General features: G+C 45.3%; 1 protein-coding gene across 5 annotated transcripts in view; it reads right to left on the bottom strand.

Moving 5' to 3' along the window:
• GLS (glutaminase) overlaps positions 1-27,066 on the bottom strand; it is an 87,026-nt gene that overhangs the window by 46,274 nt on the left and 13,686 nt on the right. For all 5 annotated transcript variants that reach the window (XM_077319503.1, XM_077319505.1, XM_077319504.1 and 2 more), the window contains exons 2-7: positions 25,603-25,699; positions 24,776-24,897; positions 22,740-22,869; positions 20,378-20,457; positions 13,037-13,200; positions 6,921-6,979 (exon numbers count right to left, since the gene is read on the bottom strand). In XM_077319503.1, the coding sequence (XP_077175618.1) occupies positions 6,921-6,979; positions 13,037-13,200; positions 20,378-20,457; positions 22,740-22,869; positions 24,776-24,846 (504 nt within the window). In that variant the 5' untranslated portion in view covers positions 24,847-24,897; positions 25,603-25,699. The remainder of the gene's footprint in view (positions 1-6,920; positions 6,980-13,036; positions 13,201-20,377; positions 20,458-22,739; positions 22,870-24,775; positions 24,898-25,602; positions 25,700-27,066) is intronic.

Here is a 27,066-nt window from a genome sequence, read left to right as displayed (position 1 = left end):
GTCTGAAACGCCACAAGCTAAGTTTAGCTACTGTATGACCTTATATGTCAAGAGATTTCTTAATAAGTTGAAGTTGGTCCTTAAATATAAAACATGTCCCTTGAAAAAGCTGTAGGGAAAACACGTCGGGACTTGTGTGAAATAAGAAAAAAAGAATCACTGAAACTGAAGACAGACAACTCTATATAAGTCCAATTTGGATATTTTTTATTGCCATATTGGTTTCCCAGTGCGCCTGTACTATTCTAGAGAAATGACAATAGGCAGCTCTGACTGGACAGGAACAGAAAAGGTTATCTGGGTTTAAAGACATTTCTGTGTATTTATCATTTTTGGAAGATGCTTGTGACAAAATACTGGCATCCCCTTTACTTTCTTTTAAGCTCCAGGCTGTGACACATCTTTTCTGACAGGCAAACAATTAGGATTTTTCTTCACAGGCTTTTAAACAGTCTGCTCCATTTTATGACTAGTTTTAACGCTGCTTGCATCTAATAGCTGGTGTTTTATACATTGATATTTGATTGTAGGCTGCCTCAAGCAGGGCTTCTGAAAAGGCAGTGTAGAAATATAAATAATTACCTACTGATTTACAAAAATTAATACACTGAATGGGCGGCTGAAGAGACACAGCATATCATAGATGAAATTCAGAACAGCCCTGCTGTTTAGCCTGGAGAGGAGGCGACTGAGAGGGGATCTGATAACCATCTTCAAGTATTTAAAAGGCTGCCATGTAGAGGATGGAGCAGAGTTGTTCTCTCTTGCCCCAGAGGGACGGACCAGAACCAATGGGATGAAATTAATTCAAAAGAAATTCCGTCTAAACATCCAGAAGAAGTTCCTGACAGTTAGAGCGGTTTCTCAGTGGAACAGGCTTCCTCAGGAGGTGGTGGGTTCTCCATCTTTGGAGATTTTAAAACAGAGGCTGGATAGCCATCTGACGGAGAGGCTGATTCTGTGAAGGCTCAAGGGGGTGGCAGGTTACAGTGGATGAGCGATAGGGTTGTGAGTGTCCTGCACAATTGGACTCAATGACGCAGGAGGTCCCTTCCAGGTCTGTTATTCTATGATTCTACTAGGGCAGGGGTAGTCAACCTGTGGTCCTCCAGATGTTCATGGACTAGTCCATGAACATCTGGAGGACCACAGGTTGACTAACCCTGTACTAGGGGACAGGGTAGGCAGGAAGACATCATGCACTCGCTAGCGGCGTTCCAAGTGACAGGTTCAACCTCAACAGTGTCCATAAACACACACACTGCTTGCAACCTAGGAAAACGAAAGTCCATTCCTCCCCAGGAACCAAAAAAAAAAAAAAAAGAGAGAGCACTAAGAAGAAGAGTTGGTTTTTATACCCTGCCTTTCACTGCCTGAAGAAGTCTCAAAGTGGCTGACAAGTGCCTACCTTTCCTCTCCCTCTCCCCTTGAGAGGTAGGTGGGGCGGAGAGAGCCCTGAGAGATCAGTAAGTGGCCCAAGGTCACCCAACTGGCTGCGTGTGGAGAAGGAGTGGGGAACCAAACCCGGTTCTCCAGATCAGAGGCCGCCACTGCTAACCACGACGCCAAGCTGACTCTCAGCAGAGCCACTCAGTGGAGGCAATGCTGCCACAGCACCACCAGCCAACACTCCAGAAACAAAAAGCACACCTTTACTACTAGTAATAGTTCCCAACGTGATCAAAATGTATTTATTTATAGATCTGAACTGCAGGTAGCAGAAATAGCTAGCTGCAATGCATACAAAGCAAATGTCACCCCCTCCCCTTGTAGGTTTCCATAACCCCTGAAACGGCATCCATCCTGCTGTGTCGGTGGAATCCCAGGAACACCATGGAAGTAGGGGGGGGCGGGGGCTGCAGCAACCATGGGCCGGGGAGCAAAAATGGCTCCCTCTTCAGTAAGCAAAGTACCTAGAACAGAAACTAAGGTTGGACTCCCAAGTCAATATCCATAAATTAAGGATCTAAGGTAAGGCAGCAGAATCCATTAGGCAATTAGTCATCAAGGAAAATGTCACACTTTGCCAGTCTTGAAGATGTTCAGATCTAATGAATGCCAAGCGACATCACTCACAACTTTCAATAATGGTTTTCAGAAGACATTATTTTTGTTGCCTTAAATAGGAAAAGTAATCAGAAGGTAGCAAGAGCGCAACTTAGGATATACAAAAATTTAAACTTTGTTGTTGTTGTTCTCATTCTGGATGACACCCACCACAACTTGGCAAACACAAGGGCCGATGCAAGCAATATGGCAGAACTGCTGCTGAAGTTCGACAACTTCTCCTGGAGAGCTCAAGGCCCCCTACTGATCCTGACTTCTAAATCAAATATACCGCCTCTCTCTGATTCTTCTGATCATTCCTGAAATCAGCACTCCTACGACAATTCACTGAAGTTATATTTTAATTTTAAAGTTAGTTGTATGCTCAATGTCGTGATTTTTTCCTAGAATACTCTTGTGTTCATATTTAAAGTTTAAAACAAGGCAAAGGTAGCAGAACCCTAGACCAGGGGTAGTTAAACTGCGGCCCTCGAGATGTCCATGGGCTACAATTTCCATGAGCCCCTGCCAGCATTTGCTGGCAGGGGCTCATGGCAATTGTAGTCCATGGACATCTCGAGGGCCGCAATTTGACTACCTCTGGACTAGACTTTAGGCTGGATTTCACAGATTTATGCATGTGGAAGAGGGTGATCTTTACCAATCCCTTCCTCCCATAGCATCCTTCCTATGCTGCTTATCAGCAATTGACCTGGCTGACAGGTAAAATGAAAGGCCACCTGTGTGTGTGTGGGGGGGGGGTGTCACAAAAATGCTCCCCCACCTACACGCTCTTGGAATTCTAACAGGGATCCAAACCGCCGGTTGGTCATTTCCTTCAAAAAGGATATAGTTTATGCAGATACGGAAACACAACTCTAATAACTATTTCAAGGTTCAACTCTCAGAGTCAGAAAACTACAGGGTCTAGTCAAGGAAAGAACGCATCCCCTATAAAATTCAGGAGGGGCACACTACGGAAGGGACGGAAGTAAAAAATTCACCTTCGGACTGCGTGAGAAATTTGGCTGTGAATTAATTCAGCTTCTTGTTTTTGCCAAGCAACATGTACTAACATGTTTGCCGAGAGGCCAAGACCATATGGCCGGTAGCTCTCATGCGTTAAAGCTGTCATGTGCGCAGCCAATGGGAGCCTTTCCAGGAGCTCCTTATGTGCCTAGCATAACATCAGATCCACGCCTAAGGGGGAACAGATCAGGGGTGGCAGAACTGTGGCTCTTCAAATGTCCATGGAGTACAATTACCACGAGCCCCTGCCAGGCTCATGGTAATTGTAGTCCATGGACATCTGAAGAGCCGCAGTTTGGCTGCCCCTTCTCTCGATCAAGTCAATGGTGAGTCAAAGCCTGTACGGATCCAAGAATTCCTTGCCACTAAGGAAGCAGAACTTCCTTCCTAAAGCAATCTGAAGACCCATTGAAGCACTTCACAAGTGCAGTTCAATGAGCAAGCACAGTTGTGCCACTTCAACCTCTAAGAAGGGAGAGGCACACTTAAAAAAAAAATAGGGAGAGCATTAATCAGCACACTGAGAAGACACTCTACATGCTGTGCTAAGATTTCTGATCACATGAAACATTTCATCTAGGGCAGGGGTAGTCAAACTGCAGCCCTCCAGATGTCCATGGACTACAATTCCCAAGAGCCCCTGCCAGCAAATGCTGGCAGGGGCTCATGGGAATTGTAGTCCATGGACATCTGGAGGGCCGCAGTTTGACTACCCCTGATCTAGGGCAATGGTCCCCAACAGGGTGCCTGTGGGCACCGTTTTTAGCACCCATCAAGTGTTTTCAGGAAGGGAGTGACCGCTAAGTGACTCATGGACATGTGACTGGCTGTACAGATTTTGATTCCAATGGTGTTCTCACAGTAGCATAAAGATCTACACTGTGTTACTGAAGTTAAGCTGTGGCCATTGTTTTGTGGCTGGCTCCTCACCCTGAGGCAGCCATTCTGCTGCTGTGCCCACCAGAATTCAAAACGTGCCCACAGGCTCAAAAAAATCGGGGAGCCTGGATCTACAGGGTACTCGGAGATCGACAAGCTTTGTGCCCCCTCACAGCGCTGCATGCGTAGACCAGGCCTTACACAAAGCTGCACTGAGTGTGGTTCAATTTACAGATATTCAGCACTTTACTCCTGAAGGTTATCTTTACCCTCTCTTGTCCTTCAACACAGCTTCAACGTCTACTAAAACATGCAGTGCCACAAACGGCAATTGAAATCACAATTCAGGAGTGCATCATTCAAACTGCCGCGCATGCACGTTTGTGGCCACCCATGGCGCAAATGCGCATGCGTGGACCAGCCACGCATGCGCATTTGCGCCGGCGGCCCTGCTTCCCTCTCCCCCGTCCCATAAAAAGAAGCTTGCCGGGCCGATTTGCTTGCGGCCTGGGACGGTTCTTACTGCAGGGAGGGTCGGGGAGAGGGAGCCACGGCCCGGTGCCGGGGTCTTCGCGGTCCGGCAGCGGGCCACGCCCCGGTGGTTGGGGACCACTGATTTAGGGGACTTATCTATAGGGCTGCTTCAATCCTACATATACTGAGTGGGGCTGTTGCAATCCTGCTCACAATTACTGGGGAGTATGCCCTATCTGTTCTACCATAATATATTTCTGGTAAGGGCTTGGAGGAGCAGCGTGTCTCATGGCTTAAGTGCCACTCAGCACTTAACATCCACTCAGGGCGGCTATCTCAGAGCAGTTCACAATCATCTACCCTTCCTCTCCCCACAATAGACACCCTGTGAGGTAGGTTGGGCTGAGAGAGCTGAGAGAACTGTGAGTCTCCCAACGTCACCCAGCAGGCTGCGTGTGGAGGAGCGGGGAATCCAACCCCACAGCTCTTAACCTCAAGCAAACCTAGGATCCTTTAACATTCCCGTTCTCAAAGTAAACCTCAGCATGGTACTTCTGACTTCCACCAATAGCTTCCAAGTCGATGTAGCGCATGAAATGGTTCTCTCTCGACAAATGATGCAAGGCAGTGATTTATGGCTGCCGGACATGCGGGTCACTCGACATGCAAAGTTTCAATGCAATCCGGACCTGGCCGGAGAAGGAGTTAATAATTTCCTTGGGATACTGTCGCAACGGCATGCAGTAAAATTTAGCTGCAGTGCGTGGCAATAGGGATAAACGTATACTGATGCTGTTGCATAACAATGCTTATGTGTTTCACCTGGATAGGAAATGGGCTAGTTCGGATCCTACCTTTCTGCAAAGGGAAGCGGCCTGCAGAAAGAAGGGGGGAGTAGCAGAAATATTCTCTCTTGTCAGAGATGCTTGCTGGGGAGGGTCTGATCTCCCCCATTGAGCTACCATCTGTCCCCAGTGCTCCACACCATTCTTGAGGGACCCTCTGCCCCTCTGGGGGCACCAGAAAAGCAATAAATCCCATCCTCGAAAGCATAGGGACTGGATCCAAGCCACTGAGTTGCAGGTAAAATCCCACTCATTTCAATAGAACTTTCTTTCAAGTAAGTGAATGCCTAAGACCACATTTTAGATTGCCACACTGTGGCACGAACACCCCTCGTATATATATATATATATATCCCTGATGATGTGTCTACTGTTTAAAGCTCATTGTCAAAGTTTATTTCAAAGGTCATTATAGTTACAGGGGGGGATTAAACATGAATAAATTTACCTGTCACACTTAAGGCCATTTTCCTTCACCTACAGCTATTAAAGATAAATGTTTTAAGCAGAATGTTCTTAATACTTCCTTCGATATAAAGAAAAGCAGAAAATCATGAGCCAAGACTACAAAATTGCCTTTCATGTCTAAAAGTTCTACAACAAACGCATGGATGTTAAGATGCAAACATAGTAAAAGTTGACAAATTTTAGACATTTTCTACTACAGAACAAGATGTTTCGTTCATTTGTAGAGACCCACAGGTGCAAAATTAGATTTTAAAGTCTCACGATAAAAATGGCATTTCTTGTAATTATAAGGCATATTAGTGATGCAGAAATCCAAATGAGTTACAATAAAACACAATCATGCTATTTTTGAAATAAAACATATTCCAGTGGCCGTCTTGGTTAAGTTACTTAGCCAACTGTTTTCCAAACACATTTATCTAAGGAAGCAATCCTGCAAACGAGAACACATTCCAACGTGACAATATTTAATTTTTAAAGCACTGCCAGGGGATTAGGCAATGCACCTCACAAAACTATCAGTCTATCGAGCATGCTCATACTGCAGTGTACAATTAAACATCAAAATCTTCACCAGAGCCCCACTGCCTCAAGAACTTTGAACAAGATTTAACACTTTTTAACCAATGCACAAGATTCCAAATTAACATTTGCTTTTAAAATTAGTTGCACATTTTGGTATGTGCTAAGCAGAAGGAATTACAATTCTCTGGTGCTCTTTATTTTTGTAGCATATTTGGGGGAGGGAGGGGGCATCCAGAAGAGCTTGTATACATTTGATGCTTTTAATGTGAGCTTCCAGAGAAGGTGCCCACAGAAGGGTCTTCTCCCCTCATTCCCTTAACTTCGCAATGCAATTTGGGATTCTGGAACGTGTGCCAAGGCACAACCACCAGCAGTGTTTTCCCTTTCGAACACTTGGGCACCAGATCTGTAGGTGACTGGAACTTTGCGGGAGAGAGCTTCTAGAAAAGCTCTGCGGAAAAGCTTCAGACGCAAACACGCCCTTCTGGATTTAAACTGTTCCGCAGGTGCAACAGTTGGCCTGCACGTCTCTCTCTAGTTTAGTGAGCAGGTCAAGTTATCAACTTTCTGCATTTGCAGAAACTAGAGCTACACGACGTAAACTGAAAATGGTCACAATGCAGCTCTCAGGAAAACTAAGTATAAACGTTTTACCTTGATCAAGGAGGTAACCACGATCGCTCCAGCATTCACCATGGGATTGTGAGGTTTGTCTGCAAAACAGAAGTTTATTCAGTCATGTGCCTACTAGGAAAAAAAAACTAGCTCGTAGTTTAGAATATATCCTATCCCCTTCTACTGATGACTGTGACATGGCACCCTCGTGTTAGCTGCTACATCCTGAAGCACAGGTCCCCAACACGGTGCCCATGTCTCCAGGCATCCGACTATTTTTTTTTAATGTTTTCAGTTTGTTGACCATCACTCCCACTCCAGCCAGCTCGTAGTGGTTTACATCAGGGGTAGTCAAGCTGTGGTCCTCCAGATGTCCATGGACTACAATTCCCATGAGCCCCTGCCAGCAAACGCAAAGTCCATGGACATCTGGAGGATCACAGCTTGACTACTACTGGTTTACATCACAGTTTAAACAATCCCACCGTAAACCAACCCCACAAAAGCTCACCAACCTCACCAAAGCTCAAAGGTTCGAAGAAGATTCAAGGATTCGAATTTGCCTTGGCAACAAGTGCTATGACAACACTAATCTCTTCACGGAATGCTTGAAGTTAAACTGGACCTTTCCTTCTAAACCATAGGACCTCCATCTTGGAACGATTAAGCTTCAGCTGAGTCAAGCCATCTAAAGCCTAATCCTTCAGAGATGGAGGTCCTGTGGTTTGGTAGGAAAGGTCAAGGCGACGAAATGTGACGGCCCTACCTAGATGGGGTATAACTATCAATTGCACACTCAACCAGGAACCTGGGTGTGATCTTCAACACCCCTCTCTCCATGGAGGAACAGGTCACCATAGTACGGCTAGTGTTCTTCCACCTATACCAAGCTAAGCTACTAGTGCCCTACCTGGACCCAGAACACCTAGCCACAGTGATCCAGGCAATGGTCACCTCTAGGCTGGATTTCTGCGACTCACTCTATGCAGGCCTACCCTTATCCCTGACCTGGAATTACAACTGGTCCAGAATGCAGCAGTCCTCATGGGTCCTCATGGGAACACGTTGGAGGGACCACACCCGGCCTCCACTCTAGCAGCTGCACTGATAACCAGAACCTTAATCCTGATCTGGTATTCAACTGATAATCACCTTAATTCCTGATGACAGAGGGTACGGATTACTTTCCCACCACAATTATTTCAGATCCCCCCCAATGCCTCTGTTCTATTCAGGTGCTTCCCTCAAGTTTTTTGACTCAGCAGGTTCCAGATTAGTTGGGATGTGCGTCGACTCCCCCCTAAGCTGAACTCCCCATAACATTCTTTTGTGGTCTGCCTCTCCATCATCTTTAAAATCCCCCTCTGCAGCTTCTAGTAGACACACACAGAACTCAAATATACGGTCAGGTAACAGAGGCAAAATGACCGGCAATCTCTAAACTCCAGTCTTTGATGGCATAAGAGCATCTCAGAATAGCTAGGGAGGGCTTGCGGACTAAAAGCAGAGAACCAATGTAACTTTTGTACAAAAATGCATGCATTTCAAATTTTCATATTCCAATCCAGGAATTAAGATCACAGGGAGAGATCCCCTGGATTGTCCCATCAGTCAAAAAATCTCCTCTGGGGGGTACAGGAGAAAGGGCCTTTTCAGTGGCAACCCGACTAACATGGAACAAGCTCCCCAGTGAAATTGTCCTGGCCCCTCCAGCACCCCACACTTTCAATCTATAGGAAGCAGCCGAAGATAGTTCCGTTTAGGACTGCATTTTAATGAAGCACTCCTGAATTGTGATTTCAAATTTGGTTTTATGTATTTTTTAATGTACTCTTTTATTCATATAGTAAGCCGCCTTGGCCTCTGGAAGGGAGAACGGCAACCAATGAATGTGTGAACACTGCATGAAAATGGAACTTCCTACTCATTCTACACCAGGGAAAGTGTCTCATGCTTTTTCAAAACCCCTTATTCCATTTTTGGACCATTCTCAAATGCAAGAACAGACTGTCTTCACATGTGCAGAGCTGGGTACGTACACTAGACATGTAGTCACTCATGTTCTTTTGATTCCTCCCTGCCACTGTACCAAGGAATAGTATAAAAAGTAATTCTGCTATAAAGCTAAACTTATTAAACTTTGCATGCTATCAAAGCTACACTGCAATAATGCAGCCTGTGCCAAATATACTTATTCATTTTCTTCTGCAGACCAGAAGTGCATGAGCTGAAAACTCCATATACAGGGGGAAAGCTCCATCAAATACAGGATCCATAATTCTCAAGCTCCTGATGCAAAACACTTGTACAGACCCAGGAAGAAATCGAGATACAGTCTATGAATAGCAGTTTGCAATCCAAAACCACAGGTCATTCAGTGTTGAGACGTCACTGGCAAATTATATTTAGGACAGTCAATGAAAATACAAGCACTATATGCTAATTAACCTCGAGCTGGGCGGCGGGGAATTTTTAGACACAACGGTCAATGGGTTTTGCCTCTGGCACAGATTACACGGTTGGAACTACACCAAGGACACCACGGTAGACCAGCTCCTTTGTATTAAGAGATTAATTTCTGGATGGATGAGATTACTCAATCTAAAATTTGGACCCAGTTACTTTGCACAAAAGCTACAGGGCTCAAAAACCAGAAGAAAAGTAATGAAGTTTAGGCCAATGATCCTGAACTGGTAATCTTCTTTTTTAGAACTAAATTTTGTTTTGAAACTGACTGGCACAGGAGATGACTTCCAGAAATACTGGGGGAGACAACACAGGTTTGACATTCTGATGAATTTGTCCCCTCCAAATCTATATTCGGTATTGAAGGAATGAAAGAACAGAGAAAACTATTTGTTCATCATCAGCTTCCATCAAATTTATTTATTTTATAGCTGCTTTGGAATCTCTCTATTCAAAGAACTATGTTGTCATTTTAGAAAAGAGCGTAATTGGACTCTTGGATCATGAAAAGTGAATGCCACAATTTCAGAATAGAAAAGTAGTAATATAGATACAGATGACCTTTAATGGCATAAAAAGTAGCAATACCATTTGAATAGATTCAAATGGATAGCCGTGTTGGTCTGAAGTAGCACAATAAAATGAGAGTACAGCAGCACCTTTAAGACCAACAAAGATTTATTCAAGGCGTGAGCTTTCGAGTGCAGGCACTCTTCCTCAGACTAAGAACTGACCATAATAACAGTGAGAATATATAAGCAAAAGGTTAATTGTTACAAGATTAAAAAGGTAAAGGTATCCCCTGTGCAAGCACAGAGTCATGTCTGACCCTTGGGGTGACGCCCTCCAGCGTTTTCATGGCAGACTCAATACGGGATGGTTTGCCAGTGCCTTCCCCAGTCATTACCGTTTACGCCCCAGCAAGCTGGGTACTTATTTTACCGACCTCGGAAGGATGGGAGGCTGAGTCAACCTTGAGCCAGCTGCTGGGATTGAACTCCCAGCCTCATGGGCAAAGCTTTCAGACGGCTGCCTTACCACTCTGCGCCACAAGAGGCTCTTGTTACAAGATTAACTGTTGCTTATATATTCTATATATAATATAATATATATATTAGATATTAAGAGCCTCTTGTGGCACAGAGTGGTAATGCAGCAGTCATGCAGTCTGAAAGCTCTGCCCATGAGGCTGGGAGTTCAATCCCAGCAGCCGGCTCAAGGTTGACTCAGCCTTCCATCCTTCCGAGGTGGGTAAAATTAGTACCCAGCTTGCTGGGAGGTAAACAGTAATGACTGGGGAAGGTCACGCCTTGAATAAATCTTTGTTGGTCTTAAAGGTGCTACTGGACTCTGATTTTATAATACCATTTGAACACAGAGTGGTCCATGAGGCTTCAAATACGGTGAAAATTAGGATAACCTCGTCCGGTGTCCGCACAACACCCGCGGAATCAGCCTCTGAAACAGGAGTTCTCAAGCTCGACTTCAGCATAAGCAGCATTTCATCTCGAACGCACAAACACAGGAAAGCTACTCCTCAGTGAATGGCTCACGTGGGCTACAAATGCCACATCTTACCTCCCATTCTATTAAAAATTAATTCGGTATCATAGCAACAGAGTGCTGGTCTAGCCTTACCGAGTGAAAGCCACTGGGCATTTTCACTAATAAAATTCAGTACTTCACTTCAACCCTAAACTGCATCTCCAAAACATAATTCAATTCGGTTTTAAACACAACCCTCAGTGGTGGGAATCATTTCTTACCCTCTGCCGCACCCCACCCCTCCCACTCAAACACATTTTTATTTAGGAAGCGCTTTTTTTTTTTTTACTTTGAAACAGAAGCAGGAACACAGAAATCGACCCTCAAAGCTGCCAGGAATGTAACTCTTGCTTTAATTTAACACAGCTGACTGCCAATAACCTCTGAGAAAAAGAATTAAGGGCAGGTTTAATACAATTAATCTGGCACCTTCCGGGAGACATCATTTATTTAAGGAAACAAACTTGTATGAATAATGACATTTCACGGGCAGAGCTTACAGCAGATTTCCAGTCGCTGCTGTTCAGGGAATTCCTGCCCATCATATCCAAGCACAAGATTTGCCCTTTGGGCTGTGCAGGCGTGAAAGGGGGAGCTGTCAGGACTGATCTTATAGATAGGAAAAAGTACTATGTGCGCCAGTAGATTTGAGAGCAATGAGGAATATGCTGGTAGCTTCTGACACCTGGTAAAAATGTGCCTCAAGACAAAAACAGTGACTATAACCTTTAACACAGCAGTCCCCAACTCCCGGTCCGTGGACCGGGACCGGTCCATGGATCAGTCGGTACCAGGCTGCGGCTCCTCCTCGTCTGCTGCTTCGGGGGCTGCCCTGCCATTCTGCCGCCAACTCATCTGTGGTGCTCTCTGGCGGCCGCCATGGCTGGGGCTCCCCCTTGGCGTGGCACTGCGCAGCTGCTGCTGGCAGCGCCCCCCAGTGGGCAGCGGGAATTCAGGGGCGCTGGCGGGAAAGCAAGTGGAGCAGGGCCTCAGGCGGCGGCAGTGACGACCCTCAGCAAAAGACTACCTGCCCCCCCCCTCAGGCCTCAGTAAAATTGTCAAGCGTTGACCGGTCCCCGGTGATAAAAAGGTTGGGGACCACTGCTCCAACGGACACCAACTGCACCAAGCATTGGTAGGTAGCTGTGTGTATCATTCTACACTGAGTGGCTGGGCTGTACATTTTCTTTGAATGTTCCCTGTTCGTGCAGATTTTACACTGCAAGCTGTTTTGGGTCCCCCGTGCAAAAGAACAGATTGAGATATTGATGATGTAATAATAGCAGGAAAAGGAATAAAGCTGACAAGAAGGAAGGTGTTTAGTTTGAAATGCGGTGCTGGAGGAGGGGTTTTACGGACACTGAGATCTGCCAAAAAGACACATTGGTGGGTTCTAGATCAAGCTCAAAATGGAGACTATCATTCTTTGGTCACATTATGAGAAGAGGAGTCAGTGGAAAAGACAATCATGCTCGGAAAAGCTGTAAGCAGCAAGGGAGAAAGGAAGGCCCAGGAGATGGAACAAGCTCAATCCAGCTCTCTATTTGCTTGGCCTGAGCACAGTTGTTAACAAGAAGACATTTGGGAGGTCGCCGATTCATGGGAAGAGGAAGGGTAGGTGATCGTAAGCCACTCTGAGACTCCTTTGGGTAGTAAAAAGTGGGAGACAAAAATCCAGCTCTTCTTCTTCAGGCGACCAAGAGCTGGCATGTTTCTTCTCGGCAGGATGTGCTTCGCAGCAGCCCAATCCCAGATTTAAGAGAACTGCTCACCCTGCCCAGTGGCAGAAACAGCCTCATCTTCTCCCAGGACTTCAGTCCAGGAATATAGCTAAGGAGAAGATGGCCTGAGAATTTTCGGTGGTCAACGTGCCACTTGAAGTTTCTGCCCTTCACAAATGGAAGTGCTCACAATCTTCTCAAATGTTCAGCACAAAGGCCATTTGTTTACTTCTATCTCAAAGACAAGCAACAAATACAATGACTTCTCCTAAGCAAAGAGGCGTGAGAGAGGTCATGGGAAGGAAGGGCAGAAGGACAGGAATGCCAGACCTCTCCCTCCTCCATCTCTGTAAACCCTATCCCACACAGAACTGTTTCAACGGTGGGGATGCTGAACTGATAATGCATAAAGAGGTAACGTACCATCTTCGTTAAGGAACAATTTGTTGAATCTCAGACCGCTTGGTTCTTTGCCGACGTATCTGTGCACATACTCGGTGCCAAGGTCGTTAACGGCGATCGCGTACTTCAGAGGCTTAACGCAGGACTGAAGACAAAAGGGGACTTTGGTATCTCCGATGGAATGTCTGTGAGAAACAAGGAACGATATTAGACATCTTACACTGCTGCCAGATTTGCTTGGAGGCAGAGATACAGTCGTGTCCTCCAGCAGGAGGCTGGGAAGGGATTTTGATAAAATCATTCCGTACTCCTTCAAGGGGGAAAAAAAAAGTTGTGCTTTTTCACTTTATTCTAACAAAGAACGCCAGGATGTACTGTTAATGTCACAGACCCCTAGTTCCTGACCTGTAGTTTTCACTCCCCTCTGAGGTGCACTTCATTGCTTGGTGCTCCCAGATCCCCTGCTGAGTTGCGACACCTTCCTGGGCATGCTGGAGAGTGCCCCTCCCATCCCCTGCTCGCATTTCAAAGCCTCATCCCTCGTTCACTTTCTCATCTCTTCTTACAAGGCTGTCCTCCCTAGAACTTAGTCTAAATACCAGATGGCCAGTTGGGTTGTTTTGACACCTTGTAGATCAGAGGAAACTGTATTGCTCTCTCTGTGTGAATCAATGTTCCCGCCAAACACTGCCTCTATGCCCTCCTTCCCAAGCTAAGGTATATATCAGGGGTAGTCAAACTGCGGCCCTCCAGATGTCCATGGACTACAATTCCCATGAGCTCCTGCCAGCAAATGCTGGCAGGGGCTCATGGGAATTGTAGTCCATGGACATCTGGAGGGCCGCAGTTTGACTACCCCTGGTATATATGCTATGCAGCCCCCTTCCTCAGTATCTCTGTCAAGAATCCTATCTGTGAGCTCTTTGCGAAGTGCTGATCTCTGTCCTGATTAGGACATGAAGCTTCCTGGGACCGTTAAGTTCACCCAAGTCAGACTGGCAGCGTCTCTCCAGGGTCTCAGGCAGAAACCTACTGCCAGATCTTTTAACTGGAGCTGCTGGGGACTGAACCTGGGACCTTCTGCATGCCAAGTAAATGCTCTTCTTCAGCCACGGCCCCTAATATGTGCAGAATGAACAACAGACACCTGGAACCCCTGAAAGTAGAACCAAGTGAGTCCAGGCCTGTTACTTTAAATGTCCCTTTTTGTGGTAAGCAGAAGCAAAATGACAGCCAACCCGGAAGCCAATTGCTTATTTCCCAACATACAGGTGTGAGGGAAGCACATTTTCTCCAAGTGCTGCCCATCAAAATCAGTTCGTAAGAATTCTTAATCCCAATCGTGACCGCCAAGTTTTTGGTTTCAAATTATTTACGTAAAATGCTAGTATTACTTAATTAGAAACTGTGGCTGGAGTTTCATTGGACGGAATGATCAATATGAAGTACTCACACTGAACCATGCAAAAATATGCCTATCAGAGCAGAACTCAAAATACCAGTTTTTAAAACAAGACGGAAAGAAGCTGAACTGAAAGAAGTCTGCGATTTATCAGCTCCTGATAGCAACACGAAGTCAGTAGTTTTCCACAGTTGTTCAGTGCCTCCCCATATAAATAATGGTGTAAAGCACTTCTCCAAAGATCAATTGTTCTTGATTTTTATGCCTGTCCAATTTTTATCCCAGTTGGCAGGCGTTGTGTTGAGAATGCGTCATGGCATTCTGCTGGAATAACCCACGTCCGGCATCAAATTTTGTCGATTTAAACTTCCTGAGTCTTTTCTGGGTTTAGTTCAATGAATTCCAAAGACCAAATAGCACACCCAAAAAATTTATTACACATTGCAGAACTAAGCAACCAGGTCATTACAATCTGAAACCTTCCCAGCTGATTGCAGCCCACCAAGGTCCTAATAAGCCACCTGATCCCACCCACCCGAAATAACAAAAGGTACAAATGAAGACCTAGCTAGCATGCATGCGTGCGGGTCCGTGTTTGTTCAGCTGGGTATTTTGTATGCCGAAAGCACACATGTATACAGATATGAACAAAGGCCAGTTGAAAATGTTATCGGAACCAGTTTGCAAACTGTTTAGTTGAAATCGTTATTACAAAGTTACAAATCTAGCAAATGTTGACTAGAACAAAGTTTATCTAGTGACAATTTCAAATATGGTTCGAGTATAAGACAGAACACGTTATCTAGGCTCACCAGGCCCTGGCTATTGACTTCAAGACAGGAAACTCGCAGAGGATCTCTGATTGAAACATGCAAACATATTACAGGTGAGTTTTCTTGCTCTTTATGATGTTGTCAGTACAACTTGTCTTATTTACATAAACTGTTTTATATTATGTATATTTCCTAGGCAGCTGTAGAAAAATGCTTGGAAGTTCTAAAAGCTCCCTGAAGGAGCTTCTGGAGTTCCGCAGGGCCTGCAAAATGGAGCTCTTCCACCAGGTCTATGGTTGAGGCCGGTGCACTAAGGAAGATCTGTGTGACCCCCCTTCAGGATAGAGCTATGTGTGCGGCAGCCATGGGTTTCATCTGCCCACTCTTCCCTCCTCCCTCTAGGACAGTGGTTCTCAACCTGGGGGTCGGGACCCCTTTGGGGGTCGAACGACCCTTTCGCAGGGGTCGTAGCAAAGGAAAGCAGTTTGGCTGGGGGGGCACCATCTACACAACAGCCTTTTATGGTTGGGGGTCACCACAACATGAGGAACTGTATTAAAGGGCTGGGGCATTAGGAAGGTTGAGAACCACTGTTCTAGGAGATTATATCGGGGGGGGGAGGGGGAGAATGGGATTGAGTCAGTACAGAATTTAGTTTTTTTTCCCGCCGTATCTTATTTCACTGATTTCATTTTTTTTAATTGTAATTTATGTCTGCGGTTTTAAGGGAAGTGTTATTGGGGGTTTTATGCAGACTTTGTAACCTGCCACGAGCCATTCAGGAGTGTTGAGTAAGAAATGGAAGAAATAAATAAAGATAAATAATAAATAAAAACCATCTATTATCTAAAATGGACATTCTATTCTTACTCAAGGGAAAACTGATGACTGTTACACATACTAGGCCTGTATTCTTAATCCTTCTCTGTAACATACTTCTGGACCAACTGAGCCATATTTCCATCAGGATGACCTTTTACACGGCACTGGCTTATTAAGAAGAGTCTCTGGCTTTGTATAGAAGACCAAGGGTGGCTGTACAGAAGAGCAGCCCAAGAAACAGCATTACCCACAAACACCTGGTGGAACGGCCTGCCTGAGGGAGTCAGGAAAGCTCTCGCACCTCTGGCCCTTGCAAGCCATGCAAAACCAAATCAATCAAAAGGGCGTTTCCACAGGATTCACACATGGGACTTGGATAACTTATTAGGGACTGTGGGCTATACTAGTGGGTATACCTTGCTGGAATGCCAGTGGGGTGTAGTGGTTAGAGTGCGACAGACTGATCTGGAGAGCTGTTCTCAGTTCCCTGCTCCTCCACATGCAGTGACCTTGGGTGACCTTGGCATAGTCAGTCTTAATCGGCCTAGCCTCGACCAACCACCTGGCGGAAGAGCAACCACCTGGTGGAAGAGCCCCTTCTTACAGGCCCTGTGGAACTGCGAAGGCTTCTGCAGGGCCCTTAGCCGCTAGAAGTGGTCTCTGTCACTAATGAAAATGAAACCCAACACGGTAAGGCAGTTTCAGCTCTATCAAACACTTTCCCAGAATGGAAGGGCATGACCCTCACAATGCATCTGGTGTTCTGGATAAGCCAGTTATGGCCATTGTTTGTGGGTTTCCCAAGCACAGAACCTTGCCAAAAAAAACTATTAGGACCAGAAACGTTGTCGTTACAAAACGTGTCCTCGCTAAATGGGCAGAAAAGAGATTTTCACCGCCGTGAGATGCCACCCACCACAATCGATAGGAAACCTCTTGTGGCTTTTGAAAGTCAAGGATAACGCTTAAAAGTACATGACGGCATAAAGCTTTGTGCCCAGATTCTATCGCAGTTATCTCAGGAATCAGACTGCCTTTGAGTACAAACATACACATAAGAAGGGAAATGGAGAGGGCTTTGGAATTTTAGGCAGACCCCGCTCTCTACCAGCACTGGCTTCTGACAGACAATAGAGAAGAATGGTTTTATGCTGTTCCCTCTTCTGAGTTCTTAGCCTTCTTCTTCAGGCACTTAAAAAAGTAGTACACAATCAAGAAAAATTAAGGCAATGAGATGGCCAATGGCTCTGAGGCACAAGGGGTCTTGCTGAAGGTACCTGGGAAAACCATGAATATACAAGGATACCTACCATCCATCTAGGCCCCTCATGGAGGACATGAGGCTCCCCCTAGGAAGATCCCCCTAAAGCAGGGGTAGTCAAACTGTGGCCCTCCAGATGTCCATGGACTACAGTTCCCAGGAGCCCCTGCCAGCGTTCACTGGCAGGGGCTCCTGGGAATTGTAGTCCATGGACATCTGGAGGGCCGCAGTTTGACTACCCCTGCCCTAAAGGCTTAGTATTAGAAGGTCTGTTGAGAGGGGGGTGTTCCTTCCCCATCAAGGGGGGGGGGTTGTAACTGGGGAATTTTAATGATTGTTTTATCGGGTGTTCTTAACCACCAGAAGCCAGTTGGAGTGGAAGTATAGGAATTGAGATACAACAAACAAACCAACAAATACACACCTCTGTGCAGGTGTGTGTCTGTAAATGACAAAAAATAGCCACTCAGAAGACTTTTCCAGATGCATACGGTGCAGTATTTATTAAAAATAGATTAACATATTCAGGTACTCTTCCCCTGAGCGTCTGCCAAAATACCTGCCCCAAAAGCTTCGTAAATATGCTCCTGCAAGAGCTTCAGCAAACATTTGGACTCGGCAGTACTACAGGTACAGGACGGTTTCTGAGAACTCTACTATGAAGAGAACCATTTTGTTTTGGGTTTTTTAATTCAAACTACTGCCTTTGGTAACAGAGAAATAGAAGAATTGGTTCTTATATGCCACTATTTTCTATCCAAAGGAGTCTCAAAGCGGCTTACAGTCGCCTTCCTTTTCCTCTCCCCACAACAGACACCTTCTGAGGTGGGTGAGGCTGAGAGAGCCCTGATATTCCTGCTCGGTCAGAACAGCTTCATCAGTGCTGTGGTGAGCCCAAGGTCACCCAGCTGGCTGCGTGTGGGGGAGTGCAGAATCGAACCCGGCTCGCCAGATTAGAAGTCCACACTCCTAACCACTACACCAAACTCATCTCCCCCCCCCACCCTGGATCAGCTGACATTCTTGGAAACCACCCAGCCACCTCGCATTTACCAGCATCTCAGAACAGTCTTGCAAGATCTCAGTGAGTGTTCTTTTAATTAAAGCTGCAGGCAATGCTTCTAATATCTAAATTAATTTTGCGTGTTTGCTTCATTCATGGCCAACCTTGGTCACCGAGGCTCCAGGGGGATTACACCAGAAAAGCCACAATAATGTAAGGCACACAACCAACAAACTTAAATGCTAATACAGATAATGAAGCACCATGTCCGGATTGCTGTGTGGCATGTTTCACTGTATTATTATTATTACCCAGACTAATAAGACTGGACCGCGAAATTAGAGGACAACATTAAGAGAAAGCAGAACGTACACCATGCAGGCTACATTAATTCCACAGTCAGTAATGATGTGTAAGAATAGCTACTTATATTACTAATTAATAGCTAATTCTATTACTCTGCATCATCACACATCACTGTGGTTTTATCATTTTATTGACTTTACACAAATGCCCTCCTGTACCTTTTATGATTTTCAGTTTCCAGCCCTGTCTACACGGAGGTGTGCAGGTTTAGGTGTATCTAATGATCGTTTGTTTTTATTTCTTCCCCTTCTCATAGAATAAAATTCCTGTCTCCTTGGCTATTTAGAGACAACGTGAATGGCGCTGTTGCGCAGACAGTCCAAAACAGATCTAGAAACATCACACCGCATAGTTTTTATTCCCAACAAATTTACATTTTCGTTGAATAGTTGTAGAATCAGAGGAGAAGAGTTAATTTTTATACCCCACTTTTTACTACCAGGAAGAATCTCAATTGCCTTCCCTTCCTCCCCCCACAACAGACAACCGGTGAGGTGGGTGACACTGGAAGAGCTCTCATAGAACTGTGAGAGCAGCTCTAACAGGACTGTGATTAGATCAAGGTCACCCAGCTGACTGCATGTGGAGGAGTGGGGAATCAAACTCGGCTCACCAGATTAGAAGGTCATATTCTTAACCATTGAAACAAGCTGGGAAGGGGCCATACAGGCCATCAAGTCCAACCCCCTGCTCAACGCAGGATCAGCCTAAAGCTTCCAGGATGAGAATCTGTCCAGCCACTGCTTGAAGACTGCCAATGAGGGGGACCTTCCCACCTCCTTGGGCAGCCGATTCCACTGCTGAACTACACTGACAGTGAAAAAAATGTCCCTCATATCTAGCTGGTACCATTCTACACATAATTTAAAGCCTTTACTGAGGGTCCTCTCCTTTGCTGCCAACAGGAACTGCTTCTTGCCCTCCTCCAAGTGACAACCTTTCAAATACTGCAGGAGAGCCATCATGTCCCCTCTCAACCTCCTCTTCTCCAGGCTGAACAAACCTAAGTCCCCCAGCCTTTCCTCACAGGGCTTGGTCCCCAGGCCCTGGATCATCCTCGCCACTCTCTTCTGCACCCTCTCAATTTTGTCCACATCCTTTCTGAAGTGTAAAAAGCCCAGTACTACTGATCAACACCTCAGGTCCTTTTGCACAATTCACCATCCAGTTTTCCTTAAAAGTACAGGCAGTCCTTCTTCCGATAATCCACCCCTTGCACTGAGAATTATATTATATCTGACTATCGAGTTTCATGACTTATAGTAAATGAAGCTATTTTAATCTCTCACGCTCTATGGGGCTTAGTCAGAGTTTTCATAAGAATTAATTCTAAATTCTGAAACCCAAAAAACTGGAGGACAATGTTTGAGTCTAAGCAGCACCTTGAAGACTGATATCAAAATTTTATTCAAGGTATAAGCCAGGGGTAGTCAAACTGCGCCCCCCCCAGATGTCTAGGGACTACAAGTCCCATGAGCCCCTGCCAGCGAACGCCTATGGACATCTGGAGGGCCGAAGTTTGACTACCCCTGGTATAAGCTTTCATGTGCATGCAAACCTCTTCAGGTACCTGAATATAGCATGTATAAAAATTAAAAGACTTCCAGCTGGCATCATAAGGACAGCTTTATGAAACTTCCACCACATTCCCTACTCCTCAGAGATCAAGTCCTGTCTGTGTCACTACAGCTGCGATTATTTGGACCGCTCAGGTATGTAAAATGTTTTAACCTACCTTTGTCCATCCACGGTGCAAACAGACACTCCCCACAAATCAGGACTGAACTTCGCCAGTTGGGGAATATAGTCGGCAACCTGTTTAGAACGGGAATAATAATGCCGTTACGTTTCAGGTTTGCTGCCTTGCAAGGTAGAAAGTACTTATGGGAAAAAGCTCAGCCGGAAGAACATGTTATAGGAAGGGCCAAGCCAAGCTCCCACAACCTTTGAATGATGTAACCTCTCCCTCCTTCAAACATATATGTCAGACTGAGCCACATGAGCCGGGGGGGGGGGGGGAACACTAGTTGTATGAAAAGGTGCTAACAAAAGAATGCTCATCAATCACTGCATACCCCCCAAAATCAAGCAGAGCCCAGCACACCTACTCCAGCTGACTAGGACCACCAACAAACATACTGATCATGTTAAACCAGTCATCATAGTCAATATATTTGAAGAAAAAGGAAGAGCGGAAATTTACAGACGGGCAACCGCGCTTTGGAGTTGAGTCATACGGCCCAATCGGCCACAGATCTTCTGAATATCAAACAACCTTGATGATCTTTTAGGGTGGGGGTGACCAAGCCGTGGCTCTCCAGTTGTCCATGGGCTACAATTAGGCTATACGTAGCCTGGGCCATGCCTATCAGTGGGACTGCTTCTCTCCTTATGCCTCCTGGGACCTGCCATCGCCTCTGGCTTTGCATCTCATTGATACTGCCGGAGTGGGAGAGTGAGGAATATGGGTCTAATAATGGATTGTTCTGGCTGCCATCGTTGCCATTTTAAACTGTTTTGCACTGTATTGTATTTCTATCAGCGAGATGGTAGTCTTGCCATCTTATGCTTTTATCCTCTTTTACTCTGCTTTTTGTGAACCGCCACGGGCCAGCCGGTCCAGTAAACGGCGGTATAGAAATTTAATGATAAATAATAAAAATAAATAAATAAGTCCCTCAGCCTTTTCTCACATGTATCCCCCATGTTGTAGTATGTAAACCGCCCTGAGCCATATGGAAGAGCTGTATAGAAATCAAATAAATAAATTACCACGAGCCTCTGCCAGCATCTGGAGAGCCAGAGTCTGGCCACCTCTGCTTTAGAGTTACAGTGACTTTAAAAACCTGCCCTTCAACCAAACGTCATGCAGCTCACTGGGTGTGTGACTGGGTGAAGTTTGTTCATTCCCTGTCATTGACAAGCAGTAATTGTGCATGGAAGTGCTGCCAAGCTGCTTCCAACTTCTGGAGAGTCTATGAATTAATGTCCTCCGAAACGTCCCATTGTCCACAGCAAACCGAGAGCCATGGCTTTCTCCATCGAGTCTATTCATCCTCTTTTCTGGCTGCCTTCCACTTTTCCTGGTATTAGTGACCTGCGGTGAACTGCGTTCTCTAAGTCCATCTCTTCCCCTAGAGGGGATGGCTAAAGGCAGTCCCCGCAATTGTGCCCTATGAACTATCCCAGACAGCTCTAAGCAAAAAGCACTGGAGGGAGTGGAGGAAATTCGAGGTTGAACAACAGCAGGAATTTCTGTCCACTTCCTGCCCTGCACAAACAGGAGGCAAGCAGGGAGCCTCAAGCAATCTACCCCACAGGGCTGCTAAGCTGCAGCGGACTAGCTGCTGCCCATTAGGAACAAGTGTTATGCAAAGACAGACACCCGGCACTTCAGGAGGAGACTGGGACAGGGGAGAACAGCCATGAAGAAGCCAGAAAAGAGCCTTAAGGGTCACGATGCGTAGCTGGCAACCGAAGCCAAGTTAATTCATGCCACAGCATTTCCCTTACTAGGTATGAGTGTGAAAGTTGGACAATGAGGGAAGCTGACAAGAAAGCAGATTTGTTTGAAATGTGGAGGAGAGACTTACGGATACCAGTGACCGCCAAAATGACAAATCAGTGGGTCCTAGACCAAATCAAGCCTGAACTCCCCCCTACAAGCTGGAATGGCTAAACTGTGGCTAAGGTCCTTTGGTCACATCACTGGAAAAGACAATGATGCTAGGAAAAGTTGAAGGCAGGAAGAGGGAATCCCAACAGGAGATGGACTGACTCCATCAAGGAAGCCACAGACCTCAGTTTGGAAGACCTGAGCAAGGCTGTGAAGGTTTTGGAGGCCATTCATTCATTCATAGGGTTGCCGTAAGTCAAGAAAGAATTGACAACACTTCACACATACTGCTTCAGCATGGGTTGCCTCAAGAAGGACTCAGATGTGACAGGAAAGACACATCCCAATAAATAAAACAACTTAATTCACAGCTTCTCTGACCCTTATGTACCGAAGGAAGTGATAAACACTCTCATATCGTTAATGCGCGATTCTTACGTCAGGGAAATATACAGAACACAACAGCATTCAGGTTGCTTACCTTTCCTCCGGATTGCTTTTTAGCGCTTTCATAGAGATCATCGATATGAGAGGTGAAGGACACGAAATCTGGAATCACAAACTTCCGCCGGAAAGCCTGAGTAAGCAAGACAATATTGCTTTGAACGCACCTGTGAGATATTTGGGGGAAAAGTTACATTTGTGAAAGTGTGAATATTACCTTATATTTTTTTAATCGGATTTTTTTCCAAACATTACAGGCAAGAAAGAATTTGAATTTTTACACAAGTTGGATTTAATTTTGCCCTTTCTTCAGTCCAAATCTTTGTATACCACACTTTCAGATGAGCAAACACCAATGTGACGGGGCCCTTCTGCCTGTACCATGCCACAACACTGCTTAATGGCCGTGGCAAATGGGTTACCAGACTTCTGTTAACAAATCAGAAGCCACCGTTTCACCACATGACTCTAATTCATAACAAGTCAGACCACTGATCTACCAAGATCAGTCTTACTTACTCTTAACTGGCAACAGCTCTCCAAGATGTCAGGAAGAGCTTTCCTGCATCACCTGCAGAAGACCTCTACATGATCCTTTTAAATTTACCTGGGACTTTTAAACGAAGGTGCCAAGGGCTGAACCTGAGACCTTCTGCAGACAAATCCGATGTTCTACCACTGAGCTACAATTTCTCCTCCTCATCCAGTAATAAGGGGGGGAAATATTCCGGCAAATATTATGGTATACTTTTGTTCTGCATATACTTTATTTCCTATAAAGGCAAGAACAGACTGCCAATATAAAGTTTGCTTATTATTATTATTTAGATTTATAGCCCACCATTTCCCTAAGGCTTGTGGTGGGTAACAGCATATTAAACCCCCCGATAAAAACCCCTAAAAAATATCTTAATACATAGGGGACTGACACTCTTGTCTGCTGCCTCATAGCCTCCCACCAACCCACCCCAAAAGTTCACAGGGTAGAATAAATGGTGCCAGCTCCTTTTAGACACACCCATCTGAGAAATGCCTTGCTATAGGGAGATTCAAGTGGGTAGCCATATTGGTCTGAAGTCGCACAACAAAAATTTAGTCCAATAGCACCTTTAAGACCAACAAAAATTTATTCAAGGCGTGAGCTTTCGAGGGCAGGCACACTTCCTCAGACAAAATGAAACAAACATCATGAGAGTGCAGACATATAGAAAAGGTAAATCAGTGGCAAATTAGTAAACTGTGTCATAGTATCCAAATTATGCCATATGATGCCATATGATGATTCTTTGCCAAAACATCTAATCAGTCCTGAGTTCAGTTGTAGTTCACAAAAACACTGAAGAAATAAAATTGTTCATGTTAGTAATTAATGGCAGACACTTTCGCAGTTGTGAAAAGAAATAATTAAAAGAGGCTAGTTGCTGGGCCCATCCGTCTCCACCCAAGCGTGGAAGCATCCCTGCAAGTGACAAGCTGTGCTGGCCAGTTGCTTTGTCCTGAGGCCAGAGAGTTAGATTAACCATGTATCTGACTAAGGAAAGGGTTTAAAAACCCATCTTTGGAGCTCCCAGTATGTTCACTCCCTTCTGGCAATGCCAGATGCTGGTTTCATTCTTGTTGCCGACCCCCTCCCTCAATACCCCCAAACTTCTCCATCTGTGCAAGACAGGTAATGGTATGAACCTTGCTGTCCTTTCCCCCAAATTTAGCCATTTCCTATCTCATTTCTTTCTGCTAGTTAGTGTCAAGTGTTAGTGGAACTGCCAAGTCTTATCCTTTGAATAAAGCTACATTATTTTAAACAGTATTGGTTGTCTGCCTTGGATTCCTGAAGGGCTTAATCAACTGTGCAAAACAGATCCTGCTGGTTATCCCTCTTTTCGCATAGCTACTTCCCCCAATTTTTGAGAAGAACATTTTGGGATAACAGAGCATTTCACTTAACAGATTTGGTGGAGAATGCCACAGCACTCAATTTTTGCTTTGCTATGGAGAGCACTAGCTTCTCAGCTCCAGACCCAAACAGAACGCTGGAAGTTTCAGGCTACAGTTCTAAATCAGTCAGTTACTTACTTTTTAAAGAGATCTTTATCTAGCATGACACCATCGGAGGTCGTCTGTAAAGTCAGTCTTAGCATGTCCATACATTCTTTCAGCCTAGGATCAGAGGTACGTAAACCTGTAGATTTCAGAGCCTGGAGAATTTAAAAGGGGAGGGGGGATATCATTGTCTGTACACATAACACAAAACTCTAGCTTCAGCAATATCCAATCCCATGTCCCAATGCAACACAGCAACCAGCTAGAAGACACTTCCACAGGGTACCTTTGTCCTTTAGTAAGTCAGAACAACCAAGTTTGACAGCAGGCTAATGTGCAGTTAGATTCAAGTCCATTAGCACCTCAAAGACCAAGAAGATCTGCAGGGTATAAGCTTTGGAGAGCCAATCCCCTTTGTCCAACATGCAGAGGGATGGAGTGCTGAGTCTTCTTACCTCAGCCAGAAAGTAGGAGGGGGGTGGTAAAGAACACTTGCAGGGGGTTGGACTAGATGACCCTGGAGGCCCCTTCCAACTCTATGATTCTATGATTCCACAGCCGGTCAGATCTCCAATGGCCAGGAGCCCCAGCTGACTCCACCCACTTCCTAAAAACATTTGGCAGGCACCAGGAAAGGTGCTGCTGGGCACCTCAGTGACCCCCGCTAGTATGTCTTCTAATTCCAAAATACTAGCAAATTAAATCATACGAAGCAAGCTAGGTCAGCTTTCCAAATGCGGCATTAACAGGAATGCCTGTCTGACCCCACCCCCCGGCATCGGTGTGTCATTAGAAAACTTGCTAATAACCTCTTCAACTATACTATTTAGTGGGTGGCATCTTTTTTTTTTTTAACTTACCGTAATGAACTTATGAACTGGTATTTTCTCCTGCCCTTCAGCAATGGTGTAGAACAGCAAGTCCTCCAAGCTGGGCAGAAGGCCTTGCTTTATCTTACTGAAAAGAAACAAAAGAAAAGGACCCATGGTGAGAAAACAACTTCGACACAGGTCATGCTCTTGACCAGGGGTAATCAAACTGCATTCGCTGGCAGGGGCTTCTGGAAATTGTGGTCCACGGGCATCTGGAGGGCCGCAGTTTGACTACCCCTGCTCTTGACGGTTTGCCTATGGATCGCTTTAGTGCACGCAGCCATTTAAACTGCTCCCAAGCTCTCCTTTGTCACCAGGATAATTAAATTAACAGTTTTTATTGACAGACAAATACTTGGATCCATGCTGGACACGGGGCACCACTGTAAACACCTGCCATGTTATTCCTTTCCAATTAGCACCACAGATAGTTCTCAAAGTCAAGGTTTTAGAAGCAGCAGTGGCCGGTTCAGCTTAAATAAGCATTCTCAACCCTTTTTATTATTTATTTATTTATTTATCATATTTATATACCGCCCTCCCCGAGGGCTCAGGGCGGTTTACAGAAAACAGGGAGGATACAATTAAGACATGGTCCCAGACCTGTAAGGAGCTCTCCTCAGGCTGCAGCGGGCTGGCCGCTTGTGCAGTGAGCTAGGCTAAAAAAGGCCTAAGTTAAGAGTGAAATAGCTATACTGGATCTGCCTTGTCTTATATATACCCGAGACAGATTTCTAGAACCTTCGGCCCAGAGAAGCAAGTGCGTTCATTTTTTCCCTTGAATGCATTCATTCATGTACACAGACAGGAAGAGATGGCATGATTTCTTTTTCTTTTCTTTGACAAAGGTCAAACTTTCTAGCAGTCATTGATGTCATAAGTGCCAAAAATGGTATTTCACTGGTACAGTTACCAGACCCCCCCCTCCAAAAAAAAGCCCCTTAGGCTGCCCTTCTCACATTTTTCAGTCTGCAGTCCCCTTCAAATGAGCCAGGGCCCCCCAGGAGTCCATATGGCTCCCGCTGAGAATGGCTGAGCTAAAGGATAAAGCTGTGTCAAAAAGTATTGGGCTAGATCTTGTGACCCCCCAAGTTTCCCCCCCAACATAAATAGCCTTTTCTTCAATCAAAGATGCCTTTCTGGCAGGGGCTTATGGGAATTGTAGTCCATGAACATCTGGAGGGCGACAGGTTGACTACCCCTGTCTTAAACAACAGAAAATACAAATTAAGGGCTCAGGTGTAAGGTTTTTAAGGATGCTTCCCAGTTAAAGATAAGAAAATCATGCCTCAGGCCTGGTCCTGAAAATTTACTCTTTAAAATACTTTCTTGGGAATATCAGTACTATGATTTCAGAAGGAGACAGATATGAACCACGAGGAGAAGAGGATCAAAGAAAGCACGGATCCAAACACCCTCAAGATGTGCAGAAGTAGCTGAGTTGATGTACTG

The sequence above is a fragment of the Paroedura picta genome, chromosome 2, assembly GCF_049243985.1.
Source record: "Paroedura picta isolate Pp20150507F chromosome 2, Ppicta_v3.0, whole genome shotgun sequence".
Taxonomy (NCBI): Eukaryota; Metazoa; Chordata; class Lepidosauria; order Squamata; family Gekkonidae; genus Paroedura; species Paroedura picta.
Note: the sequence above shows the minus strand (reverse complement) of the source record. Positions and strands in the feature narration are given on the sequence as shown.